We start from the raw sequence: 16,563 nt of genomic DNA, 5'->3' as shown, positions 1-16,563 counted from the left end.
CCCAGGACCCCCCTGACCCCCATTTCCCCCCCCAGAGGCCGTGGTCAGCAGCGGGAGGGTGGAGAAATCCCCCCACGAGCAGGAGATCAAGTTCTTCGCCAAGGTCGGGGGGACCCCAAAAATGGGGAGGGGACACCCCAAAAATGGGGAGAGACACCACAAAAATGGGGGGGGGAAACACCCCAAAAACGGGGACAGGAGACCCCAAAATTGGGGAGGGGACACCTCAAAAATTGGGGAGAGAACACCCCAAAAATGGGGAGGAGCGACCCCAAAAACAGGGAGGGGAGACCCCAAAACTGAGGAGGGAACGCCCAAAATCAGGGATGGGACACCCCAAAATCAGGGAGGGGACACCCCAAAATTGGAGATGGGAGACCCCAAAAATGGGGAGGGGACACCCCAAAATTGGGGGGAAAACACCCCAAAAATGGGGACAGGAGACCCCAAAATTGGGGAGGGGACACCCCGGAAATGGAGATGGGAGACCCAAAATTCAGGGATGGGATGCCCCAAAAATGGGGAGGGACACCCTAAAATCAAGGAGGGGACACCTCAGAAATGGAGGGGACACCTCAAAAACGGGAGGGACACCCCAACAACAGAGATAGGAGACCCCAAAACTGGGGAGGGGACACCCCAAAATTGGAGATGGGAGACGCCAAAATCGGGGATGAGGCACCCCAAAATTTGGGATGGGAGACCCCAAAAATGGAGGAGAGGCTCCCTAAAATTGGGGATGAGGCACCCCAAAATTTGGGATGGGACACCCCAAAAACTGGGGTGGGACGCCCCAAAAACCCCTCAAAATGGGGGAGGACAGGGGATTTTGGGGTTTCTCTGGGGTATTCGGGGTTTTTGCGGGGTATTTGGGGTCTCTAAGGGATATTTGGGGTTCCCTGTGGGTTTTGGGGGTCCCGCTGACCCCTCCCCGGTGCCCCCCCAGATCCTGCTGCCCCTCATCAACCAGTACTTCCACAACCACTGCCTCTATTTCCTGTCCACCCCGGCCCAGGTGCTGGGCAGCGGCGGCCACGCCTCCAACAAGGAGAAGGAGATGATCACCAGGTGGGACCCCAAAATCGCCCTGAATTCCCCACAAAATCCCCTGAAATCCCACCCACAAAATCCCCACAAAATCCCCACAAAATCCCCTAAAATCCCACCCCAAAATCCTCCCAAAATCCCACCCCAAACACCCCTCCAAGCCTCAAATCCCAACCCCAAAACCCCCACAAAATCCCCACAAAATCCCCTAAAATCCCACCCCAAAATCCTCCCAAAATCCCACCCCAAACACCCCTCCGAGCCTCAAATCCCAACCCCAAAACCCCCCAAAATCCCCACAAAATCCCCTAAAATCCCACCCCAAAATCCTCCCAAAATCCCACCCCAAACACCCCTCCGAGCCTCAAATCCCAACCCCAAAACCCCCCCAAAATCCCCACAAAATCCCCTAAAATCCCACCCCAAAATCCCACCCCAAAATCCCACCCCAAACACCCCTCCGAGCCTCAAATCCCAACCCCAAAATCCCACAAAATCCCCACAAAATCCCCTAAAATCCCACCCCAAAATCCTCCAAAATCCCACCCCAAACACCCCTCCGAGCCTCAAATCCCAACCCAAAACCCCCCAAAATCCCCACAAAATCCCCTAAAATCCCACCCCAAAATCCTCCCAAGATCCACCCCAAACACCCCTCCGAGCCTCAAATCCCAACCCCAAAATCCCCACAAAATCCCCACAAAATCCCCTAAAATCCCACCCCAAAATCCCACCCCAAACACCCCTCCGAGCCTCAAATCCCAACCCCAAAATCCCCACAAAATCCCCACAAAATCCCCTAAAATCCCACCCCAAAATCCTCCCAAGATCCCACCCCAAACACCCCTCCAAGCCTCAAATCCCAACCCCAAAATCCCCACAAAATCCCCACAAAATCCCCTAAAATCCCACCCCAAAATCCTCCCAAAATCCCACCCCAAACACCCCTCCGAGCCTCAAATCCCAACCCCAAAATCCCCACAAAATCCCATGCCCAAAATCCCTCGAGCCCCAAATCCTAACCCCAAACCCCCGCTAAAATCCCACCCCCAAAATCCCCTAAAATCCATGCCAAAATCCCACCCCCAAAATCCCCACAAAATCCCAGCCCAACCCCCCCCAAAATCCCATCCCAAAATCCCTCAAGCCCCAAATCCCACCCCAAAACCCCCCCGAAGTCCCACCCCAAATCCCCCTCCAAGCCCCAATTCCCAACCACAAAAACCCCTGAGCCCCAAATCCCACCCCAAAATCTGACCAAACCCAAAATCCCCGAGCCCCAAATCCCACCCCAAAATCCCCCCGAGCCCAAAATCCCAACCCCAAAATCCCAACCCCAAAATTCCCCCACACCCCAAATCCCCATGCAAACCCCTCAAATTTCGCATTTGGGGTCCCTGGGGTTTGGGCTTTTCGGGACCCCCCTGACCCCTTTGTGTCCCTCCTGGGGGGTTTTGGGGACCCCCCCTGACCCCTTTGTGTCCCTCCTGGGGGGGTTTTGGGGAACCCCCCTGACCCCTTTGTGTCCCTCCCTTGGGGTTTGGGGTTTTGGGGACCCCCCCTGACCCCTTTGTGTCCCTCCCTTGGGGTTTGGGGTTTTGGGGACCCCCCCCGACCCCTTTGTGTCACCCCCAGCCTCTTCTGCAAACTGGCCGCGCTCGTCCGGCACCGCGTGTCCCTGTTCGGTAACTGGGGACACTGGGGACACTGTGGGGGCACTGGGGGGATTGGGGGACGCTGGGGACGCTTGGGTGACACGGGGACACACTGGGGAGACACTGTGGGGGCACTGAGGGGGACACTTGGACACAGGGACTCACTGGGGACACTGGGATGGACTGGGGACACTGGGGGGCACTGAGGATACTGGGGGGCACTGGGAACACTGGGGTGACACTGGAGGGGCACTGGGGACACTGTGGGGACCCTGAGGGGGACTGGGAGGAACTGGAGACACTGGGGGGACACTGTGGGGGCACTGGGGACACTGTGGGGGCTCTGGGGACACTGGGGGGGGACCCTGGAGACACACTGGAGGGACACTGGGGGGGACTGGGCACACACTAGGGGACACTGGAGACACACTGGGGACACACAGCGGGGCACTGGGGACACTGGGACGCACTGGAGGGACACTGGGACGCACTGGGACATACTGGGGTGTCACACTGGGACCAGCGGTGGCGCTGTCCCCCCCCAGCTGATGTCCCTGTCCCCACCCAGGCACAGACGCCCCGGCCGTGGTGAACTGTCTGCTCATCCTGGCACGGTCCCTGGACGCCAGGTGGGGACAGCGGGGACACGGCGGCCGTGTGTCCATCCGTGTGTGTCTGTCACCGTGTCCCCGATGTCCCCAGTGTCCCCAGGACGGTGATGAAGTCGGGCTCCGAGATCATCAAGGCCGGGCTGTGTCCCTGATACCCCCATTGTCCTGGATGTCCCCAATGTCCTGGGTGTCCCCAGTACCCCCAATGTCCCCAGTGTCCCCGATGTCCCCAAGACGGTGATGAAGTCGGGCTCCGAGATCATCAAGGCTGGGCTGTGTCCCTGTGTCCCTGTGCCAGTCCCCATGTCCCCAATGTCCCCAATGTCCCTGCTGTCCCCAGTGTCCCCAACATCCCCAGTGTCCCCAGGACGGTGATGAAGTCGGGCCCCGAGATCGTCAAGGCCGGGCTGTGTCCCTGTGTCTGTGCCCATGTCCCCAATGTCCCCAATGTCCCTGCTGTCCCCAATGTCCCCAACATCCCCAATGTCCCCAGGACGGTGATGAAGTCGGGCCCCGAGATTGTCAAGGCCGGGCTGTGTCCCTGTGTCCCTGTGTCCCTGTGTCCCTGTGTCTCTGTGTCCCTGTGTCAGTGTCCATGAACCTGATACCCCCAATGTCCCCAATGTCCCAGCTGTCCCCAAATGTCCCCAACGTCCCCGCTGTCCCCAGGACGGTGATGAAGTCGGGCCCCGAGATTGTCAAGGCCGGGCTGTGTCCCTGTGTCCCTGTGTCCCTGTGTCCCTGTGTGTGTGTCCCTGTGTCAGTGTCCATGTCCCTGATACCCCCAATGTCCCCAATGTCCCAGCTGTCCCCAAATGTCCCCAACGTCCCCGCTGTCCCCAGGACGGTGATGAAGTCGGGCCCCGAGATTGTCAAGGCCGGGCTGTGTCCCTGTGTCCCTGTGTCCCTGTGTCTCTGTGTCTCTGTGTCCCTGTGTCAGTGTCCATGTCCCTGATACCCCCAATGTCCCCAATGTCCCAGCTGTCCCCAGGACGGTGATGAAGTCGGGCCCCGAGATCGTCAAGGCCGGGCTGTGTCCCTGTGTCCCTGTGTCCCTGTGTGTGTGTCCCTGTGTCTCTGTGTCCCTGTGTCAGTGTCCATGTCCCTGATACCCCCAATGTCCCCAATGTCCCAGCTGTCCCCAAATGTCCCCAATGTCCCCGCTGTCCCCAGGACGGTGATGAAGTCGGGCCCCGAGACTGTCAAGGCCGGGCTGTGTCCCTGTGTCTGTGCCCATGTCCCTGATACCCCCAATGTCCCTGCTGTCCCCAAATGTCCCCAATGTCCCCAATGTCCCCAGGACAGCGATGAAGTCGGGCCCCGAGATCGTCAAGGCTGGGCTGTGTCCCTGTGTCCCTGTGCCAGTGCCCATGTCCCTGATACCCCTGGTACCCCAAATGTCCCTGCTGTCCCCAATGTCCTGAATGTCCCCAACGTCCCCAGGACGGTGATGAAGTCGGGCCCCGAGATCGTCAAGGCCGGGCTGTGTCCCTGTGTCTGTGCCCATGTCCCTGATACCCCCAATGTCCCAGCTGTCCCCAAATGTCCCCAATGTCCCCGCTGTCCCCAGGACGGTGATGAAGTCGGGCCCCGAGATTGTCAAGGCCGGGCTGTGTCCCTGTGTCCCTGTGTCCCTGTGTCTCTGTGTCTCTGTGTCCCTGTGTCTGTGCCCATGTCCCTGATACCCCCAATGTCCCAGCTGTCCCCAAATGTCCCCAATGTCCCCGCTGTCCCCAGGACGGTGATGAAGTCGGGCCCCGAGATCGTCAAGGCCGGGCTGCGCTCGTTCTTCGAGTCGGCGGCCGAGGACATGGAGAAGTTGGGGGAGCAGCTGCGGCTGGGCCGGGGGACCCCGACCCGCGCCCCCACCAAGGGCGTGGCCCAGAATGTCACCTACACCTCGGTGGCACTGCTGCCCGTGCTCACCGCCCTGTTCGAGCACCTGGCACAGCACCAGTTCGGGGACGACGTCATCTGTGAGTGACACGGGGACAGGGGGACAGTGGGGACACGGGGACAGCAGGAGGAACAAGGGGACAGTGGGTACAGGGGGACAGCAAGGAGGATAGAGGGACAGGGGGACAGCGGGGACAGGGGGTCAGAAGGGGGGGACAGGGTCAGCAGGAGGGGACAGGGGGACAGCAGGGACACAAGGACAGTGGGATGGAGGGGAGGACAGGGGGGGACAGGGGGACAGCAGGACAATGTGGGGGGACAGGGACAGCAGTGGGGGACAGCGGGGACAGGAAGATGGGGACAGTGGGGACAGGGGGACATAATGGAGTCTGGGGAGGTGATGGGGACAGGGCGCTTTGGGACACAAGGACATGTTGGGGACATGGGGACAGGGTGTGGATGGGGAGGACATGGTGGGGACGTGGTGGGTACACAGTGAGGACATGTTGGGGACAGGGGGACATTAAAGGGAGGTGGGGACAGAGGATGGATTTGGTAGGGTCAGGGGCATGGGGACACTGTGTGGGAGGACATGGGGACATGCTGGGGACACGGGGACAGCTGGTGACACCGCTGTCCCCGCAGTGGACGACGTGCAGGTGTCCTGTTACCGCATCCTGTGCAGCATCTACAGCCTGGGCACCGCCCGCGGGCCCCTCGTGGACAGGTGGGGACCCCAAAAACCCCAGCAGGGACCCCAAAACCTCCAGCAGGGACCCCAAAAACCCCAACAGGGACCCCAAAACCTCAGTGAGGACCCCAAAAACCCCGGAGGGGTCCCAAAAACCCCTCGATGTCCCTTGGTGTCCCCACAGGCAGAGGCCGGCCCTGGGCAAGTGCCTGGCCATGGCCATGGGGATCCTTGGGGTGTCCATGGGGTGCCATGGGGTGTCCATGGGGTGACCCCTCGATGTCCCCAATGTCCCCAATGTCCCCACAGGCAGAGGCCGGCCCTGGGCGAGTGCCTGGCCCGCCTGGCCGCCGCCATGCCCGTGGCCTTCCTGGAGCCGCAGCTGAACCACCTGAACCCCAGCTCCGTGTACAGCACCAAGAGCGCCCGCGAGCGCGCCCGTGCGTGCCACCTCCCTGTCACCTCCCTGTCACCTGGGTCATCTGTCTCACCTCTGTGTCACCTGTGTGTCACCTGGGTCACCCCAGTGTCACCTGTGTCCAACCCCTCTCCCTCTGTCCCCAGTGCTGGGTGTCCCATCATGGGTGGAGGAGCTGTGTCCCCTTGGGATGTCCCCAGTCCCTGTCCCCGTGTCGCCAACCCTGTCCCCGTGTCCCCAACCCTGTCCCTGTGTCCCCATCTCCCCTCAGGGTGTCCGCAACCCCTGTCCCCATGTCCCCAACCCCATCCCCATGTCCCCAGCCCTGTCCCTGTGTCCCCATCTCCCCTTGGGATGTCCCCTGCTCGCCTCAGGGTGTCCCCATCTCATCTTGGGGTATCCCCAACCCTGTTCCTGTCCCCATGTCCCCAGTGCTGGGTCTCCCATCCCGAGTTGAGGAGCCGTATCCCCATGGGATGTCCCCAACCCCTGTCCCCATGTCCCCAGTGCTGGGTCCCCTTGGGATGTCCCCAACTCGGTCCCCATGTCCCCAACCCTGTCCCTGTGTCCCCAGTGCTGGGTCTCCCCTCCCGTGTCGAGGAGCTGTGCCCCCATCTCCCCTCAGGGTGTCCCCTGCTCCCCTTAGGATGTCCCCAACCCTGTCCCCATGTCCCCAATGTGTCCTTGTCCCCATGTGTCCCCAGTACTGGCTCTCCCCTCCCGAGTCGAGGAGCTGTGTCCCCTCGGGATGTCCCCAACCCTGTCCCCATGTCCCCTTCAGTGCTGGGCCTCCCGTCCCGCGTCGAGGAGCTGTGTCCCCTCGGGATGTCCCCAACCCTGTCCCCATGTCCCCAATGTGTCCTTGTCCCCATGTGTCCCCAGTGCTGGGTCTCCCATCCCGCATCGAGGAGCTGTGTCCCCTCGGGATGTCCCCAACCCTGTCCCCATGTCCCCAGTGCTGGGTCTCCTCAGGATGTCCCCAACCCTGTCAGGATGTCCCCAGCCCTGTCCCCATGTGTCCCCAGTGCTGGGCCTCCCGTCCCGCGTCGAGGAGCTGTGTCCCCTCGGGATGTCCCCAGCCCTGTCCCCATGTCCCCTTCAGTGCTGGGCCTCCCGTCCCGCGTCGAGGAGCTGTGTCCCCTCGGGATGTCCCCAGCCCTGTCCCCATGTCCCCTTCAGTGCTGGGCCTCCCGTCCCGCGTCGAGGAGCTGTGTCCCCATGGGATGTCCCCAACCCTGTCCCCATGTCCCCCTCAGTGCTGGGCCTCCCGTCCCGCGTCGAGGAGCTGTGTCCCCTCGGGATGTCCCCAACCCTGTCCCCATGTCCCCCTCAGTGCTGGGCCTCCCGTCCCGCGTCGAGGAGCTGTGTCCCCTCGGGATGTCCCCAACCCTGTCCCCATGTGTCCCCAGTGCTGGGCCTCCCGTCCCGCGTCGAGGAGCTGTGTCCCCTCGGGATGTCCCCAACCCTGTCCCCATGTCCCCCTCAGTGCTGGGTCTCCCGTCCCGCGTCGAGGAGCTGTGTCCCCTCGGGATGTCCCCAGCCCTGTCCCCATGTCCCCCTCAGTGCTGGGCCTCCTGTCCCGCGTTGAGGAGCTGTGCTCCCAACCCCTGTCCCCATGTGTCCCCAGTGCTGGGCCTCCCGTCCCGCGTCGAGGAGCTGTGTCCCCTCGGGATGTCCCCAACCCTGTCCCCATGTCCCCAATGTGTCCTTGTCCCCATGTGTCCCCAGTACTGGCTCTCCCCTCCCGAGTCGAGGAGCTGTGTCCCCTCGGGATGTCCCCAGCCCTGTCCCCATGTGTCCCCAGTGCTGGGCCTCCCGTCCCGCGTCGAGGAGCTGTGTCCCCTCGGGATGTCCCCAGCCCTGTCCCCATGTCCCCAATGTGTCCTTGTCCCCATGTGTCCCCAGTACTGGCTCTCCCCTCCCGAGTCGAGGAGCTGTGTCCCCTCGGGATGTCCCCAGCCCTGTCCCCATGTCCCCCTCAGTGCTGGGCCTCCCATCCTGCGTCGAGGAGCTGTGTCCCCTCGGGATGTCCCCAGCCCTGTCCCCATGTCCCCCTCAGTGCTGGGCCTCCCGTCCCGCGTCGAGGAGCTGTGCCCGGACCTGCCGGACCTGGAGCGCCTCATGGGTGACATCGGCGGCCTGGCGGACTCGGGCGCGCGCTACACGGAGATGCCGCACGTCATCGAGGTGGCGCTGCCCATGCTGTGCCACTACCTGCCCCGCTGGTGGGAGCGCGGCCCCGACGCCGCCCCCCAGGGCCCCTGGGCCACCGAGGTCACCGGGCACCACCTCAACGCCCTGCTGGGCCACATCCTGCGCATCGTGGTCAACAACCTGGGCATCGACGAGGCCTCCTGGATGAAGAGGCTGGCGGGTGAGGGGGCCCAAGGGGGATGGTGGCGCTGGGTGGCTCTTGCAGGGCATTCTAGTGGGTTTCAGTGGTCCCAGGATGGTGTTGGTGGCCCTGGGTGGCTTCTGCAGGTCATTGTGGTGGGTTTTGGTGGTCCCAGGATGGTGCTGGTGGCCCTGAGTGGGTCCCGTAGGGCATTCTGGTGGGTTTTGGCAGTGCCAGGATGGTGTTGGTGACCCTGGCTGGGTCCTGCAGATGATGGTGGTGGGTTTCAGTGGTCCCAGGATGGTGCTGGTAGCCACAGGCAGGTCCTGCAGGTCATTCTGGTGGCCCTAGGTGGGTTTTGGTGGTCCCAGGATGGTGTTGGTGGCCCTGGGTGGGTCCTGCAGATGATGGTGGGGGCCATGTATGGTTCTGGGGGTGTTTTGGTGGCCCCGACGCTCACAGTGGCCACATTTACCCGCAGTTTGCACCCAGCCCATCGTGAGCAAGGTGCGGATGGAGCTGGCCTGGGGATGTTTTGGTGGCCCAGGGCTGTCCCAGGGGTGTTCTGGTGGCCCTGGGGCTCACAGTGGCCACATTTACCCGCAGTTTTCACCCAGCCCATCATGAGCAAGGCACGGCCGGAGCTGCCCCAGGGGTGTTTTGGTGGCCCAGGGCTGTCCCAGGGGTGTTCTGGTGGCCCTGGGGTGGTCCCAGGGATGTTTTGGTGGTCCCAGGGCTGTCCCAGGAGTGTTCTGATGATCCCAGGGGCGTTTTGGTGGTGCTGGGGTGGTTCTGGTGGCCCCAGGGCTCACCGTGGCCACATTTACCCACAGTTTGCACCCAGCCCATCGTGAGCAAGGCGCGGCCGGAGCTGGCCTGGGGATGTTTTGGTGGCCCAGGGCTGTCCCAGGGGTGTTCTGGTGGCCCCAGGGCTCACAGTGGCCACATTTACCCACAGTTTGCACCCAGCCCATCGTGAGCAAGGTGCGGATGGAGCTGGCCTGGCGGTGTTTTGGTGGTCCCAGGGGTCTTTTGGTGGCTCTAGGGTGGTCCCAGGGGTATTTTGGTGGCCCTGGGGCTCACAGTAGCCACGTTTACCCGCAGTTTTCGCCCAGCCCATCGTGAGCAAGGTGCAGCTGGAGCTGCCCCAGGGTGGTCCCAGGGATGTTCTGGTGGCCCTGGGGTGGTCCCAGGGGTATTTTGGTGGCCCCGGGGCTCACAGTGACCATGTTTACCCCATGTTTACCCGCAGTTTTCGCCCAGCCCATCGTGAGCAAGGCGCGGCCGGAGCTGCTGCGCTCCCATTTCATCCCCACGCTGGGGCGGCTGCGCAAGCGCGCGGGGAAGGTGGTGGCCGAGGAGGAGCAGCTGCGGCTCGAGGGCAAGGCCGAGGCCGAGGACGCCGAGCTGCTGATCCGCGACGAGTTCTCGGTGCTCTGCCGCGACCTCTACGCGCTCTACCCGCTGCTCATCCGCTACGTGGACAACAGCCGGTGAGCAGGGGATGGGGACAGTGCCATGGGGATGGGAACAGTGCCATGGGCTTGGGATCATGGCCATGGAACACTGCTCTACCCGCTGCTCATCCGCTATGTGGACAACAGCCGGTGAGGAGGGGATGGGGACAGTGCCACAGGGGGCTGGGGACACTGCCATGGGGCTGGGGACAGTGTCATGGGGCTGGGGACAGTGCCAGGGGGCTGGGGACAGTGTCACAGGGGGCTGGGGACAGTGCCAGGGGCTTGGAATTATGGCCATGGGACACTGCTCTACCCGCTGCTCATCCGCTATGTGGACAACAGCCGGTGAGCAGGGGATGGGGACAGTGTCACAGGGGGCTGGGGACACTGCCATGGGGCTGGGGACAGTGCCAGGGGACTGGGGACAGTGCCATGAGGGGCTGCTCTACCCGCTGCTCATCCGCTATGTGGACAACAGCCGGTGAGGAGGGGATGGGGACAGTGTCACAGGGGGCTGGGGACACTGCCATGGGGCTGGGGACACTGCCATGGGGCTGGGGACACTGCCATGGGCTTGGGATCATGGCCATGGGACACTGCTCTACCCGCTGCTCATCCGCTACGTGGACAACAGCCGGTGAGGAGGGGATGGGGACAGTGCCATGGGGCTGGGGACACTGCCATGGGGCTGGGGACAGTGCCATGGGGCTGGGGACAGTGCCAGGGGGCTGGGGACAGTGTCACAGGGGGCTGGGGACAGTGCCAGGGGCTTGGAATTATGGCCATGGGACACTGCTCTACCCGCTGCTCATCCGCTATGTGGACAACAGCCGGTGAGCAGGGGATGGGGACAGTGTCACAGGGGGCTGGGGACACTGCCATGGGGCTGGGGACAGTGCCATGAGGGGCTGCTCTACCCGCTGCTCATCCGCTACGTGGACAACAGCCGGTGAGGGCAGGGGACGCAGGGGCTGGGGACAGGGTCACAGGGGGCTGGGGACAGTGCCATGGGGCTGGGGACACTGCCAGGACATTGGGGACATGGCTATGGGGCTGCTCTACCCCCTGCTCATCCGCTACGTGGACAACAGCCGGTGAGGATGGGATGGGGACAGGGTCACAGGGGACTGGGGACAGTGCCAGGGGTTTGGGGACACTGCCGGGGGCTGGGGACATGCCCAGGGTGAGCCAGCCATGGTGGCCTTGGGGACACGGCTGTGGTGACCCCAACCATGGTGGCCTTGGGGACACGGCTGTGGTGACCCCAACCATGGCGGCTTTGGAAACCCAACCGTGGTGACCCCAGCCATGGTGGCCTTGGAAACCCAACCACAGTGGCCATAGGGACTCATTAATGGTGGCCATCGGCCATGGTGTCCATGGGGGTGGTGACCCCCTGGTGACGTCCCTGTGACCCCCGGTGACCTCCCAGTGTCCCCCGGTGTCCCCTCAGGGCCAAGTGGCTGACGGAGCCCAACGAGGACGCCGAGGAGCTGTTCCGCATGGTGGGCGAGGTCTTCATCTACTGGTCCAAGTCTCACGTGAGTGGGGGTCCAGAGGGGTCCAAGGTGACCTTTGGGGGGTCCCAGGTGACCTTTTGGGGGTCCTGACCCCTTGTCCGTGTCCCCCCACCCCAGAACTTCAAGCGTGAGGAGCAGAACTTTGTGGTGCAGAACGAGATCAACAACATGTCCTTCCTGACGGCCGACAGCAAGAGCAAGATGGCCAAGGTGGGCTGGGGGGGACCCCAAACTGCCCCTGACCCCCCCAGGACCCCCTGCCCACCTGGCCCCACCTGGGCTCCATCCCATCCAACCCCCCCCAGAGCCCTGGAACCATCCCAAACTCACCTGGAGCCCATAATTCGCCCCAAAATCCCACCTCAAACCTTTAATTTGCCCCAAAATCCCACTTGGAACCCATAATTCACCCCAAATCCTGCCTTAGAGTCCTAATTCTCCCCAAATCCCACCTCAAATCCCTAATTCACCCCCAAATCCCACCTCAAACCCTTAATTCACCCCAAAACCCAACCTCAAAGCCCTGATTTACCCCAAAATCCACCTGGAACCCGTAATTCACCCCAAATCCCACCCAGGACCCCAAATCTTGGCCCAAACCCCACCCTGGTACCCCCAAATCCCACCCAGGACCCCAAACCTGCCCACCCCCAGGTGTTTCCACCCCACCCAACCCCCAAAGTCCCCACCTGCTGCCCCCCAGCCCCATTCCCACCCCAGATCCTCATCCCAGTGTCCCTAATTCTGTCCCACGTCCCCAGTGATGTCCCCAACGATGTCCCCAGTGCTGTCCAGTGTCCCCAACACTGTCCCCATGTCCCTAACGGTGTCCCAGTGTCCCCAGCAATGTCCCCAATGCTGTCCCCATGTCCCTAACGGTGTCCCCATGTCCCTAACGGTGTCCCACTGTCCCCAGCACCGTCCCCCTGTCCCTAACGGTGTCCCACTGTCCCCAGCACTGTCCCGCTGTCCCTAACGGTGTCCCACTGATGTCCCCCTGTCCCTAACGGTGTCCCCCTGTCCCCAGCACTGTCCCCCTGTCCCTAACGGTGTCCCACTGTCCCTGACTCTCTCTCTTCTCTCCCCTCGGCTGCGGGTGCTGCTCCCAGTCTGGAGATGGACAGGTTAGCGGGGAGGGGCTGGGGGGGCACACAGGAGCCCTCGGTGGGATCACCACAGCTGGGACCCCCAAAACTCCTGTCCTGTGGGGCCACAACATCTGGGACCCCCAAAACTCCTGTTCTGGGGGGTCACCAGGCTTGGGACCCCCAAAACTCCTGTCCTGTGGGGTCACCAGGCTTGGGACCCCCAAAACTCCTGTCCTGTGGGGTCACCACAGCTGGGACCCCCAAAACTCCTGCAGGGTCACAACATCTGGGGTCACCACAACTGGGACCCCAAAACTCCTGTTCTGTGGGGCCACCATGCTTGGGACCCCCAAAACTCCTGCAGGGTCCTGTTCTGTGGGGTCACCACAGCTGGGACCCCCCAGGACCCCTCTGTGGGGTGACATTGGCTGGGAGCCCCTTGTCTTGTACTCCTGGGGTCCCTGCTGACCCCGTGTCCCTGTCCCTGTCCCCATCCCAAGGGAGTGGCTCTGAGCAGGAGCTGACACTGTGTCTTTGTCCCCATCCCTGTCCCCATGGTGTCCCCATCCTGTCCCCTCAGGGAGGTGGCTCTGAGCAGGAGCTGACACTGTGTCTTTGTCCCCATCCCTGTCCCCATGGTGTCCCCATCCTGTCCCCTCAGGGAGGTGGCTCTGAGCAGGAGCTGACACTGGTTACGGGGTCCCTGTCCCTGTCCCCACGCTGTCCCTGTCCCCTCAGGGTGGTGGCTCTGAGCAGGAGCTGACACTGGTTATGGGGTCCCTGCTGACCCTGTGTCACCATCCTGTCCCCATGGTGTCCCCTCAGGGAGGTGGCTCTGAGCAGGAGCTGACACTGGTTATGGGGTCCCTGCTGACCCTGTGTCACCATCCTGTCCCCATGGTGTCCCCTCAGGGAGGTGGCTCTGAGCAGGAGCTGACACTGGTTATGGGGTCCCTGCTGACCCTGTGTCACCATCCTGTCCCCATGGTGTCCCCTCAGGGAGGTGGCTCTGAGCAGGAGCTGACACTGGTTATGGGGTCCCTGCTGACCCTGTGTCACCATCCTGTCCCCATCCTGTCCCCTCAGGGAGGTGGCTCGGAGCAGGAGCTGACACTGGTTATGGGGTCCCTGCTGACCCTGTGTCACCATCCTGTCCCCATGGTGTCCCCTCAGGGAGGTGGCTCTGAGCAGGAGCTGACACTGGTTATGGGGTCCCTGCTGACCCTGTGTCACCATCCTGTCCCCATGGTGTCCCCTCAGGGAGGTGGCTCTGAGCAGGAGCTGACACTGGTTATGGGGTCCCTGCTGACCCTGTGTCACCATCCTGTCCCCATCCTGTCCCCTCAGGGAGGTGGCTCTGAGCAGGAGCTGACACTGGTTATGGGGTCCCTGTCCCCACACTGTCCCTGTCCCCTCAGGGAGGTGGCTCGGAGCAGGAGCGCTCCAAGAAGCGCCGCCGCGGGGACAGGTACTCGGTGCACACCTCGCTCATCGTGGCCACGCTCAAGAAGATGCTGCCCATCGGCCTCAACATGTGCTCACCTGCCGACCAGGAGCTGATCGCGCTGGCCAAGGGCCGCTACGCCCTGGTGGGTGCCCGCCTGGGCACACCTGGGCACACCTGGGCACACCTGGGCACACCTGGGACCCCTCCGAAACCCCCGTGGGATCCCCCCTGGGACAGTGGGATTTGGGACATGGCGCTGGCCAAGGGCCGCTACGCCCTGGTGGGTGCCCGCCTGGGCACACCTGGGCACACCTGGGCACACCTGGGCACACCTGGGACCCCCCAGAAACCCCCGTGGGATCCCCCCTGGGACAGTGGGATTTGGGACATGGCGCTGGCCAAGGGCCGCTACGCCCTGGTGGGTGCCCGCCTGGGCACACCTGGGCACACCTGGGCACACCTGGGGACACCTGGGACCCCCAAATGTCCCCTGGGTTTAGGGACAAACCCAGACAAATCCCTGGGGTTGGGGACATGGCGCTGGCCAAGGGCTACTGCATCCTGGTGGGTGCCCAGGGACACCTGGGGACACCTGGGAACCCCAAATGTCCCCTGGGATTTGGGACATGGTGCTGGCCAAGGGCCACTACGCCCTCATGGGTGCCCGGGACACCTGGGCACACCTGGGGACACGTGGGAACCCCCCCTGGAACCTCCAAATGTCCCCTGGATTTAGGGACAAAGCCCTGGGTTGGTTGGGGACATAGTGCTGGTCAAGGGTGGCCACTGTGCCCTGATGGGTGCCCAGGGACACCTGGGGACACCTCCAAGGGTTTGGGGACACCTCCAAGGGTTTGGGGACACCCCCCAAGGGTTTGGGGACACTCCTAAAGGTTTGGGGACACCTCCATGGCTTTGGGGACACCCCCCAAGGGTTTGGGGACACTCCCATGGGTTTGGGGACACTCCCATGGGTTTGGGGACACCTCCAAGGGTTTGGGGACCCTTGCTGATTGTCCCCTGTGTCCCCCACCTGCAGAAGGACACGGACGAGGAGGTTCGGGAGTTCCTGCACAACAACCTGCACCTGCAGGACAAGGTGAGCTGGCACGGCCCCGTGTCACCTGTGTCACTGTGTCACCTGTGTCTCCTGTGTCACCTGTGTCCCCTGTGTTACTGTGTCACCTAGTCCTCTGTGTCACTGTGTCCCCTGTGTCACCTTGTCTGCAATGTCACTGTGTCCCCACCCTGTGTCACTGTGTCCCCTGTGTCACTGTGTCCCCAGGAGCCCCTTGTGCCCATTTTCCCAATGTCCCCAATGTCCCCAGTGCTGTCCCCAATGTCCCCAGGTGGAGAACACGGGCTCAGCTCGCTGGCAGATGGCCCTGGTGCTGATGTCCCCAATGTCCCCAATGTCCCCAGGTGGAGAACACAGGTTCAGCACGCTGGCAGATGGCCCTGGTGCTGATGTCCCCAATGTCCCCAATGTCCCCAGGTGGAGAACACGGGCTCAGCTCGCTGGCAGATGGCCCTGGTGCTGATGTCCCCAATGTCCCCAATGTCCCCAGGTGGAGAACACGGGCTCGGCTCGCTGGCAGATGGCCCTGGTGCTGATGTCCCCAATGATGTCCCCAATGTCCCCAGGTGGAGAACACGGGCTCAGCTCGCTGGCAGATGGCCCTGGTGCTGATGTCCCCAATGTCCCCAATGTCCCCAGGTGGAGAACACGGGCTCGGCTCGCTGGCAGATGGCCCTGGTGCTGATGTCCCCAGTGCTGTCCCCAATGTCCCCAGGTGGAGAACACGGGCTCAGCTCGCTGGCAGATGGCCCTGGTGCTGATGTCCCCAATGTCCCCAATGTCCCCAGGTGGAGAACACAGGTTCAGCTCGCTGGCAGATGGCCCTGGTGCTGATGTCCCCAATGTCCCCAATGTCCCCAGGTGGAGAACACGGGCTCAGCTCGCTGGCAGATGGCCCTGGTGCTGATGTCCCCAATGTCCCCAATGTCCCCAGGTGGAGAACACAGGTTCGGCTCGCTGGCAGATGGCCCTGGTGCTGATGTCCCCAATGTCCCCAATGTCCCCAGGTGGAGAACACGGGCTCGGCTCGCTGGCAGATGGCCCTGGTGCTGATGTCCCCAATGTCCCCAATGTCCCCAGGTGGAGAACACGGGTTCGGCTCGCTGGCAGATGGCCCTGGTGCTGATGTCCCCAATGTCCCCAATGTCCCCAATGTCCCCAGGTGGAGAACACGGGTTCAGCTCGCTGGCAGATGGCCCTGGTGCTGATGTCCCCAATGTCCCCAATGTCCCCAGGTGGAGAACACGGGCTCGGCTCGCTGGCAGATGGCCCTGGTGCTGATGTCCCCAATGATGTCCCCAATGTCCCCAGATGGAG

The 16,563-nt window shown here is 62.9% G+C and overlaps 1 protein-coding gene across 1 annotated transcript in view; it reads left to right on the top strand.

Annotated features, from left to right (window-relative positions):
• LOC128950505 (ryanodine receptor 1-like) overlaps positions 1 to 16,563 on the top strand; it is a gene marked incomplete at both ends in the record, with an annotated part of 102,835 nt that overhangs the window by 59,242 nt on the left and 27,030 nt on the right. The window contains 15 exon segments of the mRNA XM_054295375.1: positions 36 to 103; positions 947 to 1,068; positions 2,683 to 2,732; positions 3,271 to 3,331; positions 5,051 to 5,289; positions 5,855 to 5,936; positions 6,210 to 6,340; positions 8,378 to 8,614; positions 8,617 to 8,688; positions 9,906 to 10,146; positions 11,567 to 11,654; positions 11,751 to 11,843; positions 12,743 to 12,757; positions 14,140 to 14,310; positions 15,208 to 15,267. Coding sequence (XP_054151350.1) covers positions 36 to 103; positions 947 to 1,068; positions 2,683 to 2,732; positions 3,271 to 3,331; positions 5,051 to 5,289; positions 5,855 to 5,936; positions 6,210 to 6,340; positions 8,378 to 8,614; positions 8,617 to 8,688; positions 9,906 to 10,146; positions 11,567 to 11,654; positions 11,751 to 11,843; positions 12,743 to 12,757; positions 14,140 to 14,310; positions 15,208 to 15,267 — 1,730 coding nt within the window.

This window comes from Melozone crissalis, unplaced genomic scaffold (assembly GCF_028551555.1).
Source record: "Melozone crissalis strain CALT ecotype California unplaced genomic scaffold, PUWL_Pcris_2 ptg000669l_1, whole genome shotgun sequence".
NCBI classification, from domain to species: domain Eukaryota; kingdom Metazoa; phylum Chordata; class Aves; order Passeriformes; family Passerellidae; genus Melozone; species Melozone crissalis.
This window is presented reverse-complemented; position numbering and strand designations above follow the sequence as displayed.